At 51.9% G+C, this 26,493-nt stretch overlaps 1 protein-coding gene across 2 annotated transcripts in view; it reads left to right on the top strand.

Annotated features, from left to right (window-relative positions):
* LOC104311111 (Krueppel-like factor 5) overlaps positions 1-22,907 on the top strand; it is a 29,381-nt gene extending 6,474 nt beyond the window's left edge. For both annotated transcript variants that reach the window (XM_069810850.1, XM_069810851.1), the window contains exons 2-5: positions 9,818-9,865; positions 12,951-13,854; positions 16,438-16,497; positions 19,876-22,907. In XM_069810850.1, the coding sequence (XP_069666951.1) occupies positions 9,818-9,865; positions 12,951-13,854; positions 16,438-16,497; positions 19,876-20,054 (1,191 nt within the window). In that variant the 3' untranslated portion in view covers positions 20,055-22,907. The remainder of the gene's footprint in view (positions 1-9,817; positions 9,866-12,950; positions 13,855-16,437; positions 16,498-19,875) is intronic.
* The last annotated feature ends 3,586 nt before the right edge of the window (positions 22,908-26,493 follow it).

Genomic DNA, 26,493 nt, shown 5'->3' with positions numbered 1-26,493 from the left:
CCGCTTGGGCGGCCGGGATGTTCCGCCCTCTGGGATCCTCCTGGCTTTGCAGAAGGGTTCAAAGATGTCCGTGCGTTCCGCAGAAGTGTGCAAAATTCATTTTGAAAGGGTGCCAGCAGGCTGTGCAGGCTCGAGGGGTGTGCAGAAACAGATTGGTGATACAGAGATGTCAAGTTAAAGGCTGGGCAAGGAAGAACGGGCTCACTCGATCCCTCTCAGCACAAGTCAAGATGGTGGGTTGGCAGCTGGTGCGGCTGAGCCCTGCGTGGCCTCCGGCTAGAGGGATCTCAGGATCTTTTCAGGCTGTTTTGCTTTGGGATCAGCTGGAGCCTGATGCTTTCAGGACCAGCCCGCAGATTTGCAAGTCTGATGGGCTTTCCGCCTGGCAGGTGTCTGCAGGGCCACGGGAAATGAAGCTAGAGTCCCCAGAAAGGATGAATTTGTCCCTCTGCTCTTGTAGGAAGACCCTCAGGGACAGTCCCCAGGCAGGACGCCCGCCCGCCGCAGCCCTGTGTCCGGGGGGTGGTGGTGGTCTCATCGCAGATCAGATCCTGTCGTGGGAGAAGGTCCAAAGTCAGCGTGGAGCTTGCTACTGTGCAGCAGGCTTGGGACAAAACCAGTGTTACCAGTGAGCCAAAGACCGGGAAATTTGGGGGATCTCAGCCACCACGTTTGTTATTTTATTTTTCTTAATCCCCCAAACCCACAGACTTCCCCGTGTGTGGGGGGGTGCGCATGCAAGCGCTGCTGGAAGCAGACAAGGTGTAGGATGAAACGGCTTGGCCGAACTTTGAGCTCTCTGGAGCACAATGGCTTTGTCCGGGTGGTACAAAGACTGATTGTTCTGCTTGGGGGAAGTTTGGCTCGGCAAGGTGGGGAGCGAGAGAAAGGGACAGTGCCGAGAAAGAAAAAGATTACAGGTGTGCTGTTCCTTGTCCTCCTGCGCAGCCCTCGCTGGAGCCTGTTTTCCACTTGCTGACATGGGAGAGGTTGCAAATTAGCTAGAAAAGCATGTTGTGGGGTTGTTTGTTTTTTTTAAAATTTTTTTTTTTGGAACACTGAGAAGGCAGGTATTTAAGGGAGGAAATGAGCAGGGGACTCCGACTCCATAATAAATGCATCGGATTTCCCTTTATCACTCTTCCTGAACGGTGTGGGAAGCAAACACAGTCATCTGAAATTACTCACGAAGGTCTAGGGTAATGCATTTCTGGCCGGTGCATCATCAACTGTGAATTTTCCCCTCTCAAACCTGTTTGGTCAGCTACCTACGCTATTTTGTTCTCTTTCTCTGGTCCAGTGAGTTCTTTTATCTAACCCATCCACTGCAAATAATCACACTTACAACCGTCTTGTTAGCTGAGCCCCTTGATTAGAATATTTGCTTTTCTTGTGCTCCATTGGTGAATTACATGAGTCACAGGGTACAGTTGGTGTTTGGGGATTGGATAACTAATGTTTACAATTCAGATGTTCTCAGAACTTGAGCTAGCATGAAAACTCTCAAAAAAACCCCATGGGCTGTTTACCACATCAAAGAGGTTCAGCCCCTTCCAAGCTCAGATTGAAACTCAAACAAAGAATCTTTCATTAAGTTCAGAAATGCTTGGAGAATTCTTTGAAAATTATTATTTTTTAATTTTTTTTTAATGTGATGGGGACCTTCAAGTTTCCACCAAGGACAGGATTTGCAAGTATTAAAATGCATTTAATGACCTTGCTCTTTGTAGTATTTCCAGTACAAGCAGGAGAAGAGAATGGCAAGAAATTGGTCCCAGTACAGCTGGTCTGAAAACACAGGTACTTATCACTCGCAGGAGAAAACAATATTATCCATCTGTTATATCACGTCTATCATATCTAAGGCAATTTGTTTCATGAATCTGAACCCATCCTGGAGAGGGCTGAGATATGTGGGTACCTACTCACCAGCCAATTCAGCCCATCGTTTTAATGCTGCCTGTATAACATTATCATTTTCCATTTTGCTGCTCCTCAAGGACAGTTTAGGGAGCTGAACCCAGGGGTGGCTGAATATAGTTAAATGAAAATCCTTCTTGCAATGAATACAAGGTTTGATGGTGTTTTCTAAAATGTGGAAATGACCCAAGTTTGTTAAATTGAATAGAAAAATTGGGGCATCTCCCCTTCCCAACTGATCATTCAAAATGCTGTCGTTTTAGAACATAATGTTTCATTCTGAGCAACTTTCAATATTTGGTGGTTTTGTGGTTCTGCGTCGTGCTTTTGGGGGAACTCAAAATCAGTAGCTTGGCTGACTGTTTGGTGTTACCTCTGGGACACGACGAGTGTCACAGCCCTTGTGTTTCCCAGGGGCTGGCAAACCCCAGGCTCCAAAATACTCTGGCTGGAGCTTCTCCAGGGCTCGGTGCCTTCTCCACGGGAACTATCAACTACCTGTTACTGGCCTGTGCCATAATCAGTCTCCCTTAATTAACAGCAAGCGGCAATTCATGTCTATACAGGGAAAATATGGAAAGAGAGGGTTTAAGCTGGAGGGAATGGATCTTGAGGAAACTCTTCAAGGCTTTCTGCTCTCAGGCTAACAGAAGGGCTGTCCTAGCAGCACAGATGCTGGGAAAAACATAGGGTAGCATGCACAGCAGAAGGGGCTGCAGCAGGCGGACCTGCTCCAGCATCTGCCTCGGTCCCTGGTTCTGGCAGTATCTTCCTGGCCTTGTACTGTGCCAGGTACCGTGCAAGCTTGGAAGAAAGAAGTTGGCCCAAAGACCTACTCGTTCAAACCCAGTGTTTTCACCTGCCTTAGGGTTTGTTTTGTTTTGTTTTGCTAACTGGTTTGGCGAGGAAGTTGAGGGCCACAAGGACGGTGGGATTTGCTGTCTGTACCTGAAACCTGACCTTGCTTTTCACAGACGTGCATGGGGTATTGGGTCTGCCTTGCATGTTGTACTGGGAAGAACAGGCTTTTTGGCCTGTTTTATCACTTGCTGAATGCCAGGAGGACTTCACAAGCCCCAGCAAGCAGCGGATGACTCGCTCTGCCTTTGTCAGACCCTGCCCTGGGAATGTGCTTCTTTTCTTCTCCTCGGAGGAGGCGAGGTGATGAGTGTGAGCTTTTAGATGGTTTGAGTGAGGCGGAACGAATCCCACCCAAAACCCAGTTGGGGAAGCTCCCTGTGAGCTCTAACAGCCTCTCCCTTGTCACAGTCGGTTCAGGACCTGCGGCACGGATGTGTAACCAGAGGGGAGCTGGAGGTCTCGAGGACAAGCCCAGTGTCCTATGGCTATGCAGTAGTTAGAAACAGGTGGATAAATTTGTCCAGGTCATCCTGGGGAATGGTGACATCTGAGAGCCTCCATCTTCTCAGATTCAGGGCAGAGGGTGTGCTGGAGCAGACGCTGCAACCAAGAAGGAGAAATGGAGCTGCAGGTGAGCCTGCTTCTAGTTGATGGTACTGGCAGGGGCTGCATAGCTATCCAAATTCAACTTTTGATTGTATGCATGCATAAACTGGGGGAACGCTTGAGCTCCTGCATGTTTTGGCTGGGGCTGAAGTATCTCCAAGGCTCCTGATCTTCCAGGAATTGAAATAACATTGGATTGTTTCATCTTTCCAGAAAAAACATCCAAATGGCTGTACCAGCTCACACCAAAAGTCTATCCAGCTCAGCCTCCTGCCTCCAACAGTGGGTGCCCACTTAGCTTGACGGAAAGCCTCTGGCTGGCTTTGATGGGCTTGACCCCAGCCTTTGCTGAACAAGAGCAGCTCAGAAATAGAAAGCTGCCTTAAGTCCTCATGTCCTCCCTTCCCACTCTTAAAGAGAGCTGCCGTCCTGCCAGGGCAGAGCAGGGAGCAATGGGTGAGGAGAGAAAGCTGTCCCCGTTTCCCCACCCGCCTTTGGGCTCCATCCAGTGCCAAGGTTGCGCTCGGTAGTTCTGCAAAAGGGGAAAACCAGTGTGGAGCTGCTCTGATGTCAACCTGGGACCCCCCCCCTCATCTAGACCTGCCTAAGGCCAGATGGGCTGAATGGGCACTGTGTTCAGTAAAGCCTAGAGATGGTGCAGCTGGGCCAGAGCTTTCTCCAAGCTCAGTGTCTCCAAGGTCTACCCTGCTAGTTATTTTTCAGTCCATTTATGGCTTTATTTTTTGAAAAGTTTCTGCTTGCTCTCTTAAAGCCCACTGGAGCCCAGCTGTTCCAAACTGCTCCTCTTCCAGGCACTTGACCTTGGAGTTGGATGAGGGTGTTTCTCCTGGTTTCTTTGGCCTTTGGCATTGCTGATTTCTGTGGCATGATTTCTGTGATAAATAACCAAGGTAGATTGGCTTTGAGTGAGTCTTTATCAGTTGTCAGGGGAAAGGAATAGCAAACAGAGTCAGCAAGTCTGCTGGAAATGTCGCTGCCTACTGGCTCAGCCAGAGGCCAGCCAACCTCCCAGCTGCCCACACCACACTGGTGGTGACTCTTGGCCTCAAGAAAATTCCTTGTTTCTGAGAGGTGATAATTACTTTGGGTAGTTTGAACACAAGGGCAGAAAACAGTATCAGAATAACCCTCCAGAGCAGTGTGGCTCAGCTCCTGGGCCATCCATGAACTCCAGGCAGAAACCCAGAGAAAGGGTATATCTTTGTCCTGCTCCAGGAGCTGCTCTTGTAGGTGGAAAGATGTGCCAGCTTTGAGATGGAAAGCTGGTGGGATAGATCACCTCTAGCAGTCTTCTCCATGGACTCCAGAGAGAGCTTGCACAGAGACTTCAGCTTAGATGCCCACTTTCCTGGTGGCCAAAGCTAGTGAAGAGGAATCTTCCCCCACTGCATGTAACGCAGACACAGCTGAATGCTTTGAGGGCAGCACTGGTTTCTTGGAGTTGCTCCTAACCTCTTTGAGATAGAGCAAGCGGAGGAGTGCAGCCGGGGCCTTCTGCAGCCCAGCACCCACCTACATAAGCACAGAGTTTGGCTCTGCTGCCCGCAACAGTGCTTTCTTATTTACAGCAGCTAAACGTTTGGCCCTGTGTGTACTTGAAAGGAAGAGTCCTAGGGGTTTCTTTGCTAATCCCGTTTTGCAGAGAGTTCCAGAAGACTTGAGGAACAAACAGAAAATAACGTCGATCGAGGTCAATATCAAAACCAAATGATCAGAGAAACAAATATTTACTCAGGTCAATATTTAACTAGGAGACAATAAATGCTGATATTGAACCAAATCTGTATATAAATACAGTCTATTTATAATGTGTGCCTTTAAAGGGGTACTGCCAGGTACTTGCCATGGTTTTTGATTGATGATTATCCTCCCCATTGTTTGCCGATTCCCTTGGAGGCTGGAGTTTCATGCAGGTGCATGTATGAGAAAGAGACTGTACTGCATAATCCCAGGGCCCGGACAACAGGCACAACCGTTGTCCCACGCACGCCCGTGCTCGGGGAGGGTCCCTCGCCCCGAGGAGGGGCCCCCCCTTGCACCTGGAGCAAGTGCCCTGCCGTCTCCCCATCCCTTGAACCTCCACATCACACGGTTGTGCTGCTAGCTGACCTGCACGGGCAAAGCTGGCATTTTGCTTGCACCCCTCTCCCAAAAACTCTTTGCATCGGTGACCAGCACAGCATCGTGGCTAGGGCTGGCTGTGAGCAAGAGCCTGAGACCCAGCTGGGAAGGGGGGGAATGGGCTTGATGCCTCCCAGCATTGCAGAGCAGGATCAGGGGGGAGGGCAAGGGCTAGCACAGGTCTCGAAGCCGCCAAGTACTGAAGAAAGTCCCCCCCCCCCGCCGCCTGCCCCGAGCCCTTTCCCCCCCAAGCCGCTCCCTCCGCCAACTTTACAAGCTCATTGCCTGTTTAGCAAACATTGATTTCTCTCCTTGTTCTCCGCTGCTGACCGTGTGGTGACAACATCTGATGTTTCTATGGCAGTTTGTTATTTATCAACTTCAGATTAGAAAGCGTTTAATCATGGGAAAGACACGTCCCGCCTCCTGCCTCGACAGCCTGCAGTGCCTAGTGCCCTTCTAATGATGCTCATGGTTAATCGCTGGCGAAATGGCATGGTTGGCTCAAGCACCCTTTTTTTCTGCATCCTCCCAAGAAATGTTTGTCTTGGACTCTGCCTGTATTGATCGATGTCCTGATAATGCCTCACCCTGCCTTTGACAACGTCTGAACGAGGGATAGAGGTCTCCGAGGCAGGAGGTCCCTGCAGGATTTATGAAAATCAGCAGATGGTAGAGGGGGAAGACTCATGTCAGTGGCTATCAGCCACAGGAGAATCCACTCTGGAGGAAGCAGGGCTTCATTGTCTGCTTTCTTCACCGAGCAACTGGCTTGCAGGGCTGGGTTTTTACTGATTTCACAGTGCTGGGTGCTTCACAACATACATCTCTTTCAGAGGCTGCTGAGGTTGTCTTGCCTTCCAGGGAATTTCAATCGCCAGGTCCCAGGTTCGGATGTGCCAGTGCTGAGTGTAACACGGTCCTGCTGGTCCAGTGACACAAACTGGTGTCCAATGGCCTTGTCTGGAGTGAACAAAGTGCTTGTTCTAACCCCTTTCCTTTTCCTGCTTGGTTTTTTTTGGCTTGCTTTTCTGTGGAAAGTTGAAAAGACCCTCCTCCGTGGTCAGAAATAGATACTATGACTTTGAGGAGAAAATACTACAGGAGTTCAGTGCTTTTATTGTATGAAAGGCTATTCTTACTGGCTTTCCCTTCCTGGCCCAACCAAAGATCCCAGTCTGGACACCTCTAAACTCACAGAAGTTTTATTGATGTCTGCTTTGCCTGTATTTCCCCTTTGCTCATTTTTTGCCTGAGCTACTGACCTGTGACTCCTACGACGGCTGCTGGAGCCCTTGTCAATGCAGTTGGTGGAGTCTGGGGCATGCCTGCCGCTAGACCTCGTATCTCATCCTCGTCTCCAGTGACTGCAATGATGGCGTTGCTAGTGACTGTAGGGTAAACTGGGCCACTGAACCCGCCAAAGACCTAGTGGTTCTTCAGCTAGAAGGCCCTGGAGGCTTTCTCCATCAAGTCACGGTGGGTATTTCTTGCAGTATTGAGATGAACTGAGCTCCCTGGCTATGTGATAAGTTCAGTCCTTCTCAAAAAGGCAAGAAAACGGTTAATTCACTGCCTCTGGCTGGCAGACAGGGGGGAAGGGATGGACTGATCATTCCAGGTCATTGCTGTCTCATGTGAGCCCACTGCAGTGTCCTCAGCTGCCCTCTCCAGAGCTGCCCCAGGCAGGGCTGCAGCCAAGGAGTCTGCAGAGACCCAGTGGCTGCGGGGCTTCCTCCTGGTGGGTCCTGCTTTGCCCTCAATTGCTTCCTTTGTATTTGTGCTGCTTACCATGGCAGGTCTTGAATGCAGACGGCTGGCAGAGCAGAGGGTTTTATTGGTCTCCTGGTGTGGTTGATCCCAAAATGAGGGATCCAGCAGCTGGACCACCACTTGCAGGCTCAAGTGTAACCTGCAAAGGAGCTTGGCTGAAGTATGCAGGTGCTTCTGAAGCTGTTTATACCAGTTGATGGAATGGGACACAGCTTTCAACCCCCAAACCCTTGTAACTCTGACCTGGAGCTTTCATGTTTAAGCATCTCCTCATGCTTCCAGGCATGAAGACCACGTGGAGACCAGTGGCTCTCCAGGCATGGCAGCTTTCAGCATCCCCAGCCTGTTTGGCACCCTTCCTCTCAAGGTCATGTGGCTCTGTGGTCTATCATGGCCTCACAAGGAACATCCTCCATTTAGATGCAATTCCCAGAATATGAACAGCTCAAAAAAATGGGAAAACTGAGTCCATTGAGTTGGTTTTGCTGGTTTTCTGTGAGAAAGAGGGAAGCCTGGGCTGGTTTCTAGCCCTTGCTGGCCTGACTGACCAGGCTGACAATGTGTGCCTGACCCCAAACTAGGAGGGCAAGAAAAGGCTTTACTACAGTCTTGTTGAACTGGAGAAATAGTAGAGGTTAGGGTGGCTGTGGAGGAGAAAATGGGCACACTGGAAGCGAGCAGGCAGCAGCAGCTGCAGAAGGATGTGGAATGAGACTGGGGCACAAGCTGACACTGAACCCACAGAAGGCAGGTACATACTGTTTGGGGATTTGGAGATAACACTTCCCCTTTACTTGGTGCTGGAGGACTGGCCTTGGAAAAAGGATGCAGGTCTGGGTGAGAGATCTGAGAAGAGACTTCAGCCCTCTGCGGAAAGCTGGGGGGAATCGAGGCAGGAGAAGAGAGGTGTGCAGGACATTTGCAAGCATGCTGTAGTGCATATGGGGAATGATAAAGGAGATTTAAGTCCTGGCAAAGTCTTTCCCCCTTGGAGATGGCTAAGCACAGGAATAGGCTAGCTGAAGGGGACTCTGCTGCCAGGGGTGGCTGGGGTACCTGCTCCTGTGCCTGAGGAGGTGGGATTCCCCCAAATCCTCTGTTTGTAGGAGCCTGGCAGTGGTGCGATGCTGAGAGCTTCACCTCAGAGGGGCTGGAGCTAGCTCGTGGTGCTGCCACACTTCTGCCGGGAAGCATGGTCCGTCCGAGCCCTGGTGGCACGGCTGAGGCTCTTCCCGGGAAACCTTCTCGTATCCTTGCTCTTGCAGATGCCATGGCCTGTGGGACGGGGAGCTTGTTAGCTGTTGGGTGGAAGAGAGGAGTTGTGCCTGAGGCCCTGAGCATGGTGTCTCCTGGCTATCGGAGCACCTTGTGGTGGGTGCCTGTTCCAGGGTGGGTGTGCTGGGGCTTGGCACAGCCCCAGCCCCAGGTCTGCACCAAAAAAAACCCCTCATGCATGACTTGAGTGAGTGAGCGTTGTGGGCTCAGCCCTTGATCCCTGCTCCGGTGGTTTCCAGCCCGTTCCCAGGACACGGCACAAACGTTTCTGCCTACCCTAAAGTAGCCTTTGTAGATGGGAGCCCCATGGGAACTGGGACAACTTACTGGTTTGACTAGGCTGGAAATCTCTGAAGGTCTTTGCGCCGTGCCTCAAAGCCTCCTCTGGAAAGCTCTGTATTTCTCAGCTATCTTTTCTTTCCCCGTGAGAAGCCCAGAGTTCCCCAAACCTTGCAGCCAGGCCGAGCTGCTGCCCAGATTCACCAAGTGGCCGTCCTCCTTGGGCAAGCTCCGACCGCCGTGCCAGATCCCGCTCTGCCTCTCGGCGAGGATTAAGACTTAAAAGCAGGAGGGGACTGGCTGGGTGAGCTGGGAACCGAGTCCCTTGCTCATCCCCGCAGCGGGCTGCTCTGTCCCTCCTCCCACCCTGCTCCGGGACAGGAAAAACAGACCAAAAAAAAAAAAAAAAAAAAGAAAACAACCCAAAACCCCTGTTCCTGGAGGCGAAGCCCGGATTTGGGAGCCTGTGGGAGCGGGTGGTTCCCCCTGTGCTATGGTGGGGGACCGAGGGGATCCCCCCCCAGACCACAGGGCTGGATCAAACACGGCTCCTGCCCAGCCCTGCCTAGGGTGGGGCTGGCCCCGCCCACAACGGGGCCCTGCCCCACCCACTTCAGGGCTGGCCCCGCCCACAACGGGACACCGCCCCACCCACTTCAGGGCTGGCCCCGCCCCCTTTCCTGCTGGTCCTCCCGGCCAGCAGGGGGTGACACGGCGGCAGGCGGCGCTCCGGCCTGCTGTGCTGTTGGTTCGCCTCCGTGTCGGGGTGGTGGTGATGGCGGCGGGGAGCTGACGGCTGACAGGGTGGGTGGCTTGAGGCCCTGGGGGGGCTGTGAGGGGCTGGGGAGCTGGGGGGGGGGGTGAGGTCCTTCATGGCCGGGGGTGGTTGGGGGAGGCCTGCGGGGGGTGGTCGTGGCCTAGGGGAGGCCGCCCTACTAACCCAGGCCTGTCTGCCCCACAGCTGCACCCCATGAGGATGGAACAGCGGATGCCGCCGCTCATTATGGAGGTGAAGCGCTTTCCTCATTTCTCCCTCTTGGCACGCTCCTGCCCCCGTTGGTGAGAGGTACCGCTAAAGCCCCTAAAAGATTGAGCTGGGGCTTCCCCGCCCCAGTGCGGGCCGCCCAGATCCACTGGCAAGGACATGGCAGCACCTCCGCTCCTTCCTTCTGCCCCCGCTGCCAGCTGGGGTGTGTTCCTCCCACTCCATCTGTGCAAGCCACCCAGGCAGGTGCCTGTGTAGCTATCTAACTCCTTCGTGGCTTGTGTGTCTCCATTAACTGGATCCCCACCGACCGTGAAAGGAGCTGTGAGTGACAGCCAGATAGAGACACCTGCACTCAGGACACTTGAGTTGGATGCCACACGGACGTGTCAGCACTTAGTCATCCCAATTGTACTGACCGTGGGCCGAGGACGAGTTGGTTTTGGATAGAGCATTGGCTGGGAGGTGTTCAGGGAAATGGCTTGGTATTAGGTGTCAGCACCCAGTGCGAGCAGTGCCAGAGCAGACTAGGGTTGCTAGGTGTTTCTGGGCGACAAACAAGCAAAGTGCCCCTTTCTCCCTCTTTGAAGAATGCTGGGGCCCTCGGGGTCGTGTGGAACCAGTGACACAATCAGCAGCATTATGTCAGTCTGGATTCCAGCAGGGTGGGGCCCTCACCCTCCAGGTCTTGCACACACCAGTGGGGATGCAGCTCCGGACAGGGCTGGTATCCTTTCCTGTCTGGTGAAAGCCCGTTGGTTTTGCTCTGCTGACCAGCTGCCCCTTAACGCCCCCTTTCCCCAGGACCCTGGGGCTGCTCAGGATCAGAAGTGGATTTATCAGGCTTTAATGGAATGACGAGAAGAAGACTTTGCCCTGCAGGTAGGGGTGGTTATGAGAGAAAAGGAGGCTGGGAGACACCGAAGAGGAGGGCAGGCAGTGGACAGGGGAACTCTGGCTGAGAATGCAGGTTTTGGATCTGAAATTAGGGCCCTCCATGCCTTTCTACATTTAATATACCTGCCTGGTCACCTGCCATATAAGGACCCACTGGAGTTGCGGGGGGTGGGGTGGGGGCGTGGGGGGGTGTGTGTGGAGACCTTCCCTTGGGAACTGAAGGTGAGAAAGTTAAATGCTGGAGATAAGGGAAGTGTAGAAGTAAAAGGCATCCAACCCCTTCCCCCTGCCCCCACTCCTGGCAAGTGGGTCATTTCATTGCTCAGGTATGTATGGCATTCGGAGCCTCTGGTACTGCCTAGAGCAAGCTGACTCCCAAGGGTAGCAGTAATATGCCAGTGTGGGTGCACAGGGCAGGAGCACGAAGGGTTCAGCTCCAAATCTTTGACGTGGTTCTCCCTTGGGCAGGAACCCAAGCTGGACTCTGCAGGGGAGGGAGCATAGAACTGAGTTGAGGGTCTCTGATTCTCTTTCCTGCCTCCCGCTGATGCCTTAGCTTTAGGGTATGCCTGAGCAAGGGTTTTCTCACTGGAGCATGGGGAGGGGAGTGTTGCTGGAGGCAGCGCTGCCTTGAGCAGAGGCAGTTAGGTGAGGATGTGGCACTAAGTGAGCTTGTAGTGCCAAGACATAGCTTCCTTTAATGAGGGCAGGGACTTTTCAGGGCCTGCACATTCGATGAAGACAGACAGGATTTACAGCACAATGTGTACACACACCAGTACAGCAACCACAGCGTAGAAAACACGGTCCCAGTGCAGTGTAGCACTTCCAAGTCCAGCTGCTCTGAGCTTCTACCTTTGTAGAGGAGAGTGTATCTGTGGCACGTACCTGTATTTGGGTGGAAGCCAGCTTACCCATGTGTTGCCAGTATGGCTTGCGGAGGTGCAAAGGTTCTTTGAATTAGCTGGAAGCAGAGGTGATAGGTTTCACTGCAAAGGGCGAGGAAATCTCTTGGATCCCATCCAGCTTTGTTAAGAGCAATGAAGTTGCAGCAAGGATGACTTTGGCCCATTGCACTCCAGTGACATAGTTCAGAGCTGTAAAACCCTCGGCTCAAGCGTGCGTGCAGGGTGTGGGGTGAGATCAGCTTGCTCTCCTGAAGTGCGCTGTAGGCTCTGCCAGGGAAACCTGGTGGTTTTGCCAGCTCCTCTACATATGAATGAGTCTACGAGGGCTTTGCAATGAGCTTGACACATGGATAACCACATAATTAAAGGCTGTAGCTTTATAGAAGAGCATTAGCACTGGTATCTTTAACCACAAAGAGCAGAACTTGAGTCATCGAATGCCAGGGGATGAATTTCCTAGCGGATTGCTCCATCAGGTTGCTGAATTATTGGGCCTGGATCCAGTGGGATGCCGCATCAGACATGAACCAGGAGGGGAAGAAACCTGGCAAGGGGTGATTGTCTGAGCTAGAGGTCCTGTTAGCTTGGAGAACCCAGACTTGTAAAAACAGCTCTACAAAACTAGAACTAACCCAAAGGTTAGGTGAGGGCTGAGTCACTTTACCAAGACAAGACAGTAATAGTATGACTGGCAGCTTCCATTTTAGGCTCACAGTCCACTGAATTAGTGGCAACATTGCCTAGATTTCTAGGGCTATAGCCCACATTGTTCTCAATTATTTAAAGATGCTGTCCTAGAATATTCTCAGTTAGTCAAAGATATTGTCCTAGGATAAAATGCAATACATCTCAGGCTGTTGAGTTTTAAGGAGACCAGAATCAGCATGTCTAAGGTGGGCTGCAGATCCAACATGCCCAAAGCGTTAGGCTGACTGGAGCAGTTTCTGATCTCATCCCATTTCTAGTGTTAAATTCTCCTGTTTGTGACGAAAGCTTTGTACCTAAAGCTTGTGACTTCTTTATCAGGCTTTATTTCTCTCATAACTGCATCCTCTGCCTAGCTTACCCTTTGTTATCAGTGCGAATAGGTAGGAGGGAAGTGGGACAGAGGACAGTGATTCACTCCTGGGGAGTCTGGCTGAGTCAGAGACTGAAGCTTAATCACTGCAGGCTGTGACTCCTGGGCCATTCTTGCTGCTTGCTCGATTTCCTGCTCTCTTAAGTACTTGTTGAACATTGGACTCCCACCACCAGTGTGTCAAGGTCACTCTTCACAAGTTCTCGTTTTTTGTTTTTTGCCACAGGCACGGTCCGAATTGGATAAGTACCTTTCAAATGAGGTGCCACCCATCCCAATGATACCAGACAAGAAGTACCGTCGGGAGAGTGCCTCAGTGGTGGATGAGTTCTTCTCCACAGAGAAGCCCACTTCTACACCATACAGCGTGAACATCAATGTGATTCTGCCAGACACGACGCACCTGCGCACTGGACTTTACCGGCCACCCAAACCCATGACACCATTCCCACAGATCAAAACAGAGCCTGGCACCAGCTTCGCCCAGCCCTGCTCTTCTGCCTCCGGCTCCACGCAGACCCTGCCCGACTTCACCAGCGTCTTCAGTATGCCCCAGTCAGTGGCAGTGAACAACATCTTCATCAAGCAGGAGATGCCTTCTGAGATCCCCTTATCCACCAGTCCACAGCAATCCCAGCTTTACCAGATGCCTCTTGGCAACGGAAGCGCTGACATTACCACTCTGACATCTTCCTCCAACAGCACCACAGCTATCAACAGTCTCAGTGGTGTTACCATGTCCACAGGTAACACCATGTCCAGTGTGGTCCACAGACCTGTCCAGCCAGGGGGGCCAGTTAAGCAGTACCCACATGTCTCCCAGGGACAGGGAAACTTCAGCCTCTCAGGGCAGTTCTACCCTGCTCCAGGGGTGAACCTGCCCCCTTCACCCCCCAACTCACAGCCTGGCAGCCCAGAAAATCAACCTGAGCTCATCAACACCATCTCTCCCCCACCATCCTATGAAGCCACTTTTGGACTGAAGTTGGTCCAGTCGTCCCAGGTCCCCCCAGTCCCCAGTGGCCTTGGGACACTCTCCCAAGGGCACCTTGTCATGCAGCCCCCCAAATACAACAGACGCAACAACCCTGAGCTGGAGAAAAGGAGAATCCATCACTGCGATTACCCAGGTATGCTCACGGTTGATGTACTGGCTCAGCTTTGGGGGCTGTCTCTTCTTGACACACTGAGGCTGGGGGCTGCCTTGGGCCTCCACAGGAGTTTAATCTGAAATCACCTTGCCCGCGTGCTGAAGGGAGCTATGGAGCTGGGTGGAGAGCCCCAGGGAAGTGGGGTTCCCACCGACACCAAGGGAGTATAAGAGGTCGATCCTGCCTGTGCTAGCTGATGCCTTTTTTCTCCTTTTCCATTTCCCCTTCGCACTCTGGCAAAAGCAAGCCTGACTCTGAGAGGCAGAAAGCTCCTGCAAAGCACAGGGATGCTCCTGGAAATCTGCTGCCTTAGCTGCCTGTTTCGCTCTGGTCTTGCCTAACCCTGAGCAGCCACATGCCCTCCGCAGATGAAACCATGCTGGCTTTCTCCCTGGCCTTTCCTTTCCCACTCTCCCATAATAGGTGGCAAACCATCCAGTAATTTCCATAAGCAGCCTTCACAGTCTTTCTCTGCAGCCCCAATTCTCTTCTTCCAAAGAGGCAATGAGCTGAATATCTCTCTGTCGTATCCTTCAGTGTCTTCATGTGCTGCATCAGGATGGTGTGGAAAGGCATTTCAGGGTAGCGATCAGCCCAGAGCTGAAGCTGTTCCCTGTGTGTCACTTCATTGCATGAGCATGTCCATCTAAAGACCTGTCGTGCCTTGGCAGGAGGAGATCTTGCAGTGTTTCCTGCACTATGCACAGAGGGCTTATGGGACCCACAGCTGCAAACTGTCATTCATGCCGCATGGGAGAGAAGCAGTCATGTTCCTAGCGAGAAACCCCAGTGACAGCAGCGTGAGGGCATGAAAATCACCAGTCCTTGTGCAGGGGCACACACCTCCCACTTCCTGGGCCGAGCCCCAGCCATCGCGCTGTTGGGGATTAGCAAACAGTTCTCCCATGGCGGTGTGTGAACTGAGGAAAGTCATTTCCTAACTGCCTCCTGCAAGATTTATGTGCTCTTTCCATGGCACAAGAGTGCCTGTAGTAGGTCAGCCCAGAGGCCTGTCTAGCCCAGATCCTGTCTCCAGCAGTGCCCCGAGGAAGTATATAAGAATAGGACATGTTTAGTGAGATCTTTCTGTGCTTAACACCTTCCTGCCCTCTGGCAGCCTCCAGATTAGGGACTTTCTGAGCCAGAAGCTGCACCCATGTTCTTGTGGTTAACAGCTTGTGCTGAATTTTCTACCTCCTACCTTCATGGTGGGAGACAGATTAAGGGTGCAGAGAGGGCTTCTTCTAATCCTTCACACTGAGGTTCAGCTAGAGGTGAAAGCAGTCAGGACTGGTGGCAGGTGCAGCAGGTCTTACTGACATGGTCTGCGTGAGGAAGCGACAGGAGGCATGCCGAATTCACACCAGTAACCTGATGAACAGGGGAGACCTGTTTGCAAAGCCCTGATCCAAGTTTCCAGGTGGCGGCCGCAGCACTTTTTCCTCTACAGGGTCATGGGGAAATGAAGCTCAGCCGTGCCCTGCTCTGGCTTCTCTGTGCTGCTCCCGCTGGGTTTGGAAACTGCTCTGGGTGCTTGGCTGGCTTCGTTTCTGTGTCCAGCAGGGAGGCAGTCCTTGGTCTCATGCATACTGTGTGAGGGACCACTGAGGCTTCAGAGCATCAGAAGCAAAACTGAACTCAGTCACCAACCCTCACCCCTCCTAGCATGGGGAAGGGAAAGGCAGCTAGCTGCTCCTGCACCTCCCGAGCAGGACAGCATGGAGAGGTGATGTCCTGCAAGAGGCTTCTTTAGGCTGTGTGGAAACAGTGGAACAAAAAATATGACTATGTTGCTTATGCAGGTCATAAAACTTCATATTTTAATATACTTGTCAAAACGCAGTGAAGCAGGGCCATAAAGGCAGCATGAGAAGCTTTTCTAAGCTTTATCTAACTGAGATGAGGGACTAGCAATGATTCATTTTGAGATGCCTGTTGAAACTTTTGACGAAGTCCTGGTGTTTCTGTTAAGACCCTTCCTTTGATTAAACCTGTTGTTGCTGATCTGAAAAAACTTCCCACTGGCTTTATTCTGGATCCTGAAAGCCAGGTTGTGGCTCCACAGTGTACCTGGCGTTTCCTGGAACATTTTACCATATCTGCTGGGGCTAGGACTATTACAAAATACATCTTCCCTCCAGCCTTGCAGTAGTGATACCAGTTACGTCTGGAATCCAGAAAGACAAACAGCAGCACAAAGCCAGCAGCTAACAGTGGTGAATTTAATGTTTTCATCCTGCCTTGAAGACCTGGTTGAAGAAAGGGGGATTTGAAAGTCTGTGCCTGATTCTTCCCCACCCCCCTAATTCCCAGCACAATGCCCATGGGTGTCAGGGTTGTATGGCAAAAGATGGAGTGTCGTAAAGGTCTGTCTGTCTTGGAGAACAAATGCTCTTTAGTTTCTGCTGAAACAAAACAGGTATAGCCAGGCTTATTTGCATACTGTTACCCAGAGTGCTTTTCAGGCCTGCTCTGTCCCTAACCTCAAATATAAATGTTCTGGATTTGTTTGAGGAAGGGCCCCTTTCTCACAGGGAAGTTGTGTCTTTTCTGTTTTTGCAGGTTGCTCAAAAGTTTATACCAAGAGCTCCCACCTGAAGGCACATCAGAGGACTCACACAGGTAAGAGCACCACATCATCAGGAAACTCTGCCAGCCTGCACTTCTTATGCTGTGCCTGGTAATGGTGGTGATAATGTAGCTGGGTAGATTACCTTAATCTAGGGTGGTTATTGGGGTAAGGAGCACAGTTAAGTCTATTGATATTAATGTCAAAAAAAGTCCAATGGTTGCACTGGTTTAGAGCGACCGTACACTGCTGCGTGCACTTGCTTGCCTTCTGGAGGGATGGACTAGAATTTAGGAGAACTCTTGGAGGCTCTCGAGTTGATGGATTGGGAGGGGGAGGTGCCCCCAAAACCTCTATTACTCTGAGCTCTTCCTTTGAGATCTCCCAAATCCTAGCCAGGTCTGATTCTGCGTAGCCTACAGAAAGATTGCCTAAAGGTATGTGGTGCATCTATATGACCTCTGAGGAGACAAGGGCTGTCTCTTTTATGTCAAGTGCCCCTGTGGTTCCCAAGGAGAGGAAGGAACCCCTTGTATCTCCTTGTGTACCAGCCACACAGACCACTTGCACCCAGTGCTTGTCCCCTTAGCAGCTGCTAGTGGTGTATCACTGGAGCAGCCAAATACACGTACAGAAGGGCTCCCAATACACGAACAGAAAGGCTGTGCCCTCATTCCCGAGGGCAAAGGTGCTGTGGGCCACCCTTGCTGGTGTAAACGGGGTCACTAGCACAGAGGAGCTCCCACTACAACCAGCTTGCCTGGGGTAAACCTAGCTCAGTGGCACTTGTGCATTCAAGCACAGGTCTTCTCATTAAGGCATTTATTATACCTGAAACTTTATCAGATCCTCAGGTAGTCCAGGAACCATCAGTGCCCTCATAAATCTCTTTTATAGAAGGGCTGATCTTTACTGAAAGCAATTAAGCTGGCCCAGAGTTCACTTTTCTTTTTTATTAACAACGAACAAAACCCATCCTGAGGCTGGGAATCAGTTCTTGCACTTGGCTCTGTTCCGTTTTCATCTTATCAGTCCTTCGAACAAGCCAGCAAAGAATTTTTCTTTGTGCATGAGGTACAATATTTTTTTGGCAGGGCCTGGGTAGGAGCGGGCTGGAGAACAACACGGAAGGGGTGGAAGAAAGGAACAGGAAGGACATTGTCCCGGCTCTGAGGGCTGGGTGGTGATAAGCATTTGTCACAACAGCAGTCTGTATTCAGGGCTATGGTAGGGCTCTCGCTTTAAAATGAAATATCTCTTTTCCCCTTCCGTTCGGAGCATGGGTCTTAGCTCTGTGCCCAGAGATGCGACCCATCTGAGACAGGCACCGTCTCTACGAGTCACAATATAGAGATGTATCCAGGCAAACCTGGGCAGTTTTTGAACCCAATAAAATGCAGTCATTTTTCCAGGTTTCCCAGTAATTAGGCTGGAAATCCAAGTGTGTTTACCTCCTTCCACTTCACTTGCTGTAAAAGGGAAGGGCAGAGAGGCGAAGGAGGATGTGACCTGAGTAGTCAAGAAAACTGGTAGTGTTGTGGGGCGGGTAAAAAGAAGGGAATCCAAAACAGAGTGCCATACGCAGGCAGGCTCAAGGCATCTGCGTCTAATTTTTGAAGCCTCGTTTTTTGCCTTTGTGGCCTCAGCCTCACTGAGCATGGCGCCGGAGCTACAATGGCAGGGCCCGTCCCAACTGCTGCCAGCTAAGTACGCTTGATGCCACTTCAGCTCCATCACTTGAAGGGTTAATAACACCCTTTCTCTGGATTCCTCGCCTGATGGCAGCTGGGCTGAGAAGTACATGATCTCTAAGATCTTTTCTTGTGGTTTGCCCGTTGCTATGGGCTGGGCTGTATTCATCTCCTGGAGACACCATTCATTTCCTGGGTGCCATTGTGAGATTAAATATATAACCCGGTGGCTGCTCACCCGCCTCCCGGGGGCTGGGAATGCCAGTTTGGGTCCTTTGTTTGAGCTTGCCCTGCCGTGCTGTCCTGGGAGATGGAGCCAGCTCGTGGGACAATGGAAAGCATTTTGTTTCTATCCTGGAGATCAACCTGTTATTGTTTGAAACTAAAGGGCCTTGGTAGGGTTGACCCAGCCAGGTGACCTGGCTGGGACAATGTCTGTGGCTGCACAGTGCAAATCCCGCCTTTGTCTTAGCATGCTAACGCAAACCCTGAGATCCCCAGCATGCCGTAAAACATCCAGCGTGCTGCTTGTAAATTGACTCTTAAGTTCTCTATTTACCTGAGCCATAAAAATATACCTCTCTCCTCCCCATGGTGCAGAGCCCAGGGGCTTTTTGAGGAGCTGGATGTGGTCTTGGTGCCCTGTCTCCTCCAGGTTCACATGTCTGTGCTTTCATATTTTGTCCAGCGCATGCAAGACACTGTAGATCTTGCTGGGGCTGAATGTTTTCTGTTTCCTGGCCAAAACCACCGCCTGCCTAGCACACAGGCTGCGGGGAGGAACGGCCGTTCGCTGGGAAACATGTCGGAGCACGACACACATGCCTGTACATGCATGCTGCATGTGTACGTGCATTCATGCCGCGGTGGTGCGCTCAGCAATTGGCCGATGAAATGGTAAATATTTGAGGTCGGGAAAGTCAGCACATTCCCTGAACTCTGCCTGCTTGTTCAGGCTGTTAAGAGCGAGGGCTAATATTTGAGAGCACCACACCCATGCGTGGAGAGGGCTGCAGCCAGGGTTCAGCTCTACAACCTGGGCACACAGGCAGTTGGAAGCGGGCACAGGCTTTTCCAGCCCAGTTCCCAGCTGGCTGAGAAGTTGCACAATTTAATTGATTTCAGTTCAGGAATAGGTGTGTATGGGCAGGAGTGGGGGAGAGGGCAGAGGCATTACATCACCCAGATGCTCTGAAGAAAACACAGTGTTTTGTGTACGGAGAGCTGCTGCAGGGCTGAACTTTGAGGCAAAGAGCGTTAGATGGTTTCATGCCCCCCACACCTGTATGAGCAGCAACACCTTCCACAGGAATTTTTGGCTTTTTAGTTAAAAAAATAAAAACAAACAAAAAACTCACTCAGAAAAATTTTTAGCCAGAAATGCTCCAAAATCCAACAGGAACTTGAACAGCACTAGAAACCAAGCCTAGAAAGCAAAGTGGGGCAGAGAGGGGGGCACATGGACAAGACCTGGTTACTGCAGCTCAACAATTTACGGTCCCTTGGTGGCTATGGATGGTGTACAGCAAGTGCACCCTGGTAGTGCAAAGCACCAGCGTGGCCACGAGCCCTGTTTTGCAGCGGGCAGCCCTGGGTGCCCTCCAGGGCCTCCCAAGGAGGACGGGCATCTCTGAGAGGATGGGTTGGGTATTCAGGAGGCCGGGCAGTTGCGTGTCCACATAGGCTCTTGAGCGGCAGCGGGGCTGTACTGTGCCTGTGACCTGTGGCTCTTCCTCGCAGGTGAGAAGCCCTATAAATGCACATGGGAAGGCTGCGACTGGCGCTTTGCCCGCTCCGACGAGCTGACCCGGCACTATCGGAAGCACACGGGCGCCAAGCCCTTCAAGTGCATAGCCTGCGGCCGGTGCTTCTCCCGCTCTGACCATCTGGCTCTCCACATGAAGCGGCACCAAAACTAGGAGCCGCCTACGTTCGCCACTTCTCCAAGAGCAGCTGAAACTCTTTTCTTTTCCGAGGGGGCCTCTCCTCTTCTCGTACATAGGAACAAACCCATGCTGTGATCAACCGGCAGGGCAAGGGTGGTGGGCAAGCCCCCTCTGCAAGCCCTGTCCCCAACTGTTTCTGGTTTTCAAAAAAATCTCATTAAAAAAGAGTTTTAATTACAGACTGATCTCATGACGAAGCTACCGGCAGCGCTGGGGCGATGGACCTTGGATTCCAAAGGGCTTTCTTCCAGCAAACCTGCTATTTATTTGTCACTCAGGAGCAACTGTCCTTCATGTCTCAAGCTCTTTGGGATTTTTTTACCCCTTTCGGGGCAGTGCCTTTGGTGAGCCTGAGGAGGTTGTGATGGGTTGGTAGCCTGGCCGTGCGTGAGAGGTCTCACTTCAAACTGTCGGTGCAATCCTCTTGGACTGCCCCATGGCATGGCCGTGGTACCTCTGATGTGCGAGAACAGGAGCATGTGCCCAGGGCTGTTTGGGTTGACAGTCCCGGTCTCTGTGGGGGCACAGACGAAAGGGCCTATGACATACTCACCTGACGTGCCTTCAAGCAAAGGACAGCACAAAAGCAGATGACAAAAGCCATCATCTGTGTCCCCTTGAGCTCACCTGTGGTTTTCTGGCAGCCAGCTCACTCGGGGCTGCGAATATCTGCCCTGCTTGGCCAGGTTTTTTGGTTGTGTCTGTAGCATTTCTGCTTCCAAGATGAATTTTGACTTCAGGTGTCTCTGGGAGGACCAGCATGGGTCTTGAAGCCACCCAGAGGACTGCAAAAAAGCCACTGATAAAGTTCTGGTTTCCCAGAACACACTGTGCCTTTCTCCAAAAAGCACTGGGCAGGCTCTACTCATGCCTTGAACATGCACACAAGGAATCAGTCATCGCCAATCACACCGGTCTTTTGCTGTTGCCATTTCATCACATTCAGACAGAAAAGAAAAAAAGAAAAAAGCATCTTTGAAAAAAATTCCAATAAATCCTGCTGTTCAGATTGTAATCATGTTACCTACCTCACAGGTTCACTGCCTTGGGCTCCGTAAGGCACCTTCCCTCTTCTTCTGTGGGGTGCTGTGACGCGTGGGGCACATCAGCCATTCTTCAAAGTCTACCGGGGGTTAAACTTAGGCAGAACAAGAACCAGGCCATGCCAGTTTAAACAGCAGCCGTGCAGGTAATAAATAAATCAGGAGCAAATAATGGGCCCAGTGTGTTCAACAGAATATTGATTTCCCCCACACCGTCCTCCTCTTTTATTCTTCCTCAAACAAATTTAAGTAACACGCAGGCTGATGCGCATCTGCAGTGTGAACTGAAAGGCCACGCCAAACTGTGGCATCTTCAGGTGGTAGAAATTTGAAGGCCACCCCTCTCTGCTATTGCCAAACCGCACATTAGCCAAAAACCGTAGCTGGGTTCCTGGTTGTCCTTTGCCTTGGATAAATAAAACTGATCACACCTGCGGTGCACGTAGCTGGTCTGGTGTGACAGGAGAGGAGGGCAGGAAGGATTTGAGGGGGGTGAGGTGTGCGTGCTGTGGTGTAGGCTTTGGGATGGATGATGTGCCCGGGACTAGCGGTGCAGCGCTGCAGTGAACCCTTTGTGTGGCTCTTTGGCAAGAAGCCTCCTCTTTTCTCCATGCCACCAGGGAGGGTGGGAATGGAGGGGTGAAGTCAGGCCACTGAATTGCTGGGAGCCGGCTTGGGTGACTTTCCCTGATGGTGCGTGGCAAGGGCTTTCCAGACCGCAGCACTGGGGTCTTTGCCTGGCTGGAGGGTTTGATGACAGCACCCTCTTGACACCGCGTTCAACTGAGGATTGGAGAGCCTGGCTCTTAAATCAGCTTTTCCTGACCATGTGTATGTCCTCCATGTTCTTTTTCCAGCTCTTTCCTTGCTTGTCGTCAGGATCGGCAGGTGCTGGTGCAAATGGGCTCGTTTGCCATCTGCCTTGTTGGCTGTGGGGTCTGGCTCCTCTTCAGGGCAGAGAGCAGGACCTTGCCAATGCCACCACTGTGACCTGGGCTCCTCCTTTTTCCCACTTCACCTTGGAGGTTGGGTTGAGCTATATGAGTGAGTAGGGCATACAGTGCCATCTTCCCCCCCAAAAATGGGGGGGTAGGAATGGTGCGTGGCCTTAAGCCTCCATGCAGGGGACAGTTTTACCTCTTGCTTCTGCTTTGAGATGGGCCTGGAGAGCCTCAGGGAAGGTCTCTGATGATGGAAAAACCCCTCGGAGAACGGCGGTGGTGCAGGGTGTAGCAGCGTGCGTGTCTGCCAGCACGGCGGGTTGAGCTCACGCCAAAGGAATTTCAGGGTAGCGTGGAGATGCCTCAGCCCCACCGGTGTCTCCAGGAAGCTCAGGCTGGCTCGGTGGGGCTGGTGGGGACCCAACGCAGCCGTGCTGGGACCTGCTGGGCTCCACCCGGCTTTGCTGGCACCCGTTCAGCTCTTCAGCGGGTGAGCCCTGGCATGGCGAGCCGGCGGCACCATGGTCCCCGCGCACCCCCCCCACGGGGAGCCAGCAGCCCCCACGGCTGTAACTGCAACCTCCACGTGGGAAGACCTTTTTTTTGGTGTATCCTTTGTGGTTGAACCTCCTAAAGGTGTGAGCCAAACTACAGGGCACAAGGTCAGCCCAGCCGCCGCCTGTGCCATCAGGCTGGTCCTGGGGTTAGCCCTCACCCGTGGGCCTCTCAGAGGGGTCTCACTGACCCCCCTCTTTTTTTTGGAGAAGGAAACCTCTGCTCCGCCCTCCCCCACGCCTCCATTTCCATCTCTCCCTCCCCTGCTGTGCTGATGGGGCCCAAAACCTGTTCGCTGAAAAACAGTACAAAGCCAAAACAACCAACAGGCAGCTTTAAATCTTAGGGGAATTTTAAATAATTTTCCTGATGATCTTGGTTTTTTTCACTACAGAAAAAAAAAAAATCTATCTGCTCATCCTCACATAGACTCTGTGTGTGTGTGTATATATATATATATATATATATTTTTTATTATTTGATGGGGGTGCAGAGGAAGAAGTGTCTTAACAAAAAAACACCCCAATCCAGTACTACTTCCCAAGCAGCACCACTGGTCTGCATGCAAACGCTGACATGCAAATGTTTTACTAGTGCAAAGGCAACACTTAAAGAAAAAAAGACTCTGAAGGAAAACCACAGCAAGCCTTGGCTTTTATTTCTCTATTTTTGCATGTACAGAAGTGGACAGCCTCTAACTTTGCATTTCATTGCAGCTCTCGGTGGCTGAGGGCAGCTATTCCCCAGGAGAAAGCCAGGGGAGATGGGGAGTGATGCTGACCTGAGCAAAGCCCCTCTTTTTTTGCTACGGGAGGGACGGCTCGGAGCCGAGTGACATAGCTGGGGGTGTGCGAACCCCAGCTGAATGAAGGTCCCTCCATCCCCAGTCCCCTGGGACACTTAGGTGACAGGGACATTGGAAAAGGTTTGCAAGCCCAGGAGGCTTTGCAAGCTGGGTTTGGTGCAGAACAAATGCCAGTCTGGCCGGGAGGCGGGTGCCTCATCTCTGCTGCGCGTGTATCATAGCGGGGGAAAAAAAAAAATCGCTGTAAATAGGAAAAGAGCACTGTATCGCTTTGCGGGTCTGCGTGGGTTGAAAGTGATCGTTTACTGTCCGAGATGAACACAATGTGAAAAAAAAATTGGGACCTGGAAAACTTGGGTGGAAGGTTTATTTTTCCGGTGATGCTCTTGTTTGTTACATAACCCCTCTCCCCCTGAAACTCCCCTATGACTATTAATCTATCTCATATTTTGTAATAAAATTTTATCACGTGGAGACATGGTCTTTCTTCTGTTCCCTCCCATTGGAAATGCTCTTTTTGCCTTTACCTGCTGCTGCCTGTGCGTGTGCTGATTTTAGAGGCTTAAGAAAAGGAAAAAAAAGCTTTTTCGTTAGGTTGGATTAGGAAAATGGATATGCGAGCAGGGGAAGGATCCGTGCATGTTATAAGCCTGGAGCACCAGGCAACGCTATTAGTGTTGTTACGTGGCCTAAGCTGACGCTTTGGAGGAATGGCGAGCCCTTTCTCAAACCGATGTTGCAATGCTGTGCAAAGAAAAAGGAGTGGCAGGACTTTTTTTTTTAAAAATCCCCTCCGCCTTTCACTACGTGCTCCCAATTTTTGCCCTGTGAGGGGAAAAGGGGGCATCTGCAGGCCAAGTGGGTCAGAGGGAGCAGGAGGGCCAGGCAGAGGGGAAGAGAGAAGAGACGGGGGGGACACAAGGAAGTGCTGGGATGGGGACACGGTGTTCAAAATCCCCGTCTGTGTACTTTTGTGTATATATATACACACATTTGTACATATGCAAACAGCCGGCAGGGGTTCAGCCGAGGGCTGTTGAGCTCATGCCTTTTGCTTGCATGCACCTGCACGCACATACGCAAACACCTACAAATACACATCTGTTTCTATAGGCTGAACTAAACAGTTCTTTATAAGCTGTTCCTGGCAGGATCCCATCTGCTTTCTCCAGCATCTTTGTGACCACTTCCCGCAGTCGCCTCCTGGCCTGGCTACGCTTGCAGGATCATGACGCTTATTCCATGTTAAAAACAACAACTCCCTGTTGCTTTCCAAAGGTCTTGCATTTCAGCTACATTTTTCATGAAGAAAATCCTCTTTCCCTACTGATTTTGTTCCCTTGGCTCGAACTTGATTACGATGCTGAGATGAGTTGTTTTACATCCTTCTCCTGTAGCTTTTAGACCCTGTTGACAGTCCCCAGGGACTGCACTGTTTTACTTTCCAAGTCTTTCTCCGCTCTCGTCTGTTTCCAGATTTCTCCATCACTTGAAAAATAACTTGGGGACTGAGATCTAATTAAGATTAAGGAGGCAGGGAGAGCAGGACATCGAGCCACACACCTTCTCTTCTTGTCACCCCCTTGCAGTTACAAAGTTTTGCTGCAGATTGCCTGCGCAGGGAGCGCCGGGCAGTGCTGCGTGCCCGGGAAGGATCCGACCACAAGCTCTCCATGGCGTGTGATGCTGGGTGCTGCAGCAAAGCTGTGCAGCCCATAGGCAGGGGAGGCTGGGTGGGAGAAACCAGCACCCTGACCCGCTCCTTTGCTGCACAGGTGGAAAAGGGAGAGGAAACCTGTAGATACTTGCTGAGTTCCAACTCCTGAACAGCCTCAGTTTTACCTTTCCAAATTCTTCTGCCTGCAAATAATGTCAGAAGTGGTGAGGAGGATGGGGAGGCTGTCCGGGACCCCCATCCTTGCGTGTGGGGATGTCAGAGCCACCTGCGGTGCAGGGAGGGAAGTTTGGGGCTGGAAAGGAGATGGGAGATTCTGTGGAACGAGGCATTGGGAAGACACAGGCTGGTGGCTGGAGCCTCTGAGGAGGTCTGGGGGCTAAGAAGACCCTTGTGAAGATCACCATGGACCCATCACGGACTGACTGCTGGGTACAGCATGCTTCCTTTGAAGCCGTCTCCTGCTCTGCAAGTGTTTGTGGAAACTTGGTTTTTGATGTATGGTCTCATGCTGGCTGGTATGGACGGAGCTGGGATGCTGTTGATCTTTGCTAAATACCTTCCCATGGCAAGAGGCATCATGTACCCAAACACCTCCTTGAACCCCCCCACCTTCCACCCAGTGTGTCCTTCGGCACGCTGCTGCGCTCAGGACTTTGCCCTGGCTGTGCAGCCAAGCTGTTCCCGGCGAGATCACCAAGATAGTGAATAACGGGGAATATCTGCCGTGACGTCAGGAAAGTCCAGAGAGTGGCTATTTTATTGCATGCGAAACTGAAGTATCCTTCCTTGATGGAGGTGCAACGGGGAAAACCCTGGAGAGGGTTTTAGAGGAGAGTGTGGATGGGGCTGCCCTGGCTTCTTCTTCTCAGTGGTGCTGCTGTCACGTGGGATGGGGACCATCCTGTCCCAGAAAGGCTTCCCGTAGCCATGGGCCACAGCTGGAGCGGGGGGACAACTCAGAAGGTGCTCACCTTTTGGGTGACTCAAGCTAAGATGCCCCTGCAGGAAAGCCCCAGTCAGGTTTCCAAACCATCCTTTTTGGAAAACAGCCCGTCAGGCCCACCTGCAGCTGTTTCTGCTCACTCATCTCCACCTCCATTGCCAAAAGTGATTTGTACCATCCCCAGTTTTGAGGGACACAGCTGGCTGGGGCATGTGGGTGTTGCTGAGGACAGCAGGCAGGCGCCAAGGTGCCCACGGACTGTCCTTGTCGGAGCACAGGGCTGCGTAACCCCCCGTTCCCTGTTCTGGTCCTTTCCCTGCCCAGGCCCCCAAGCCTGGTCCTTTGCCGCAGGGGTGGTGATGCTCTGCTTCACCCATATGGCATCACGGACCTGGGAAGGCCCTGCTCTGGTCTGAGGGTCAGCTGCTGGCTCAGGGGTGGGGAGTC

This window comes from Haliaeetus albicilla, chromosome 23 (genome assembly GCF_947461875.1).
Source record: "Haliaeetus albicilla chromosome 23, bHalAlb1.1, whole genome shotgun sequence".
NCBI classification, from domain to species: Eukaryota; Metazoa; Chordata; class Aves; order Accipitriformes; family Accipitridae; genus Haliaeetus; species Haliaeetus albicilla.
This window is presented reverse-complemented; position numbering and strand designations above follow the sequence as displayed.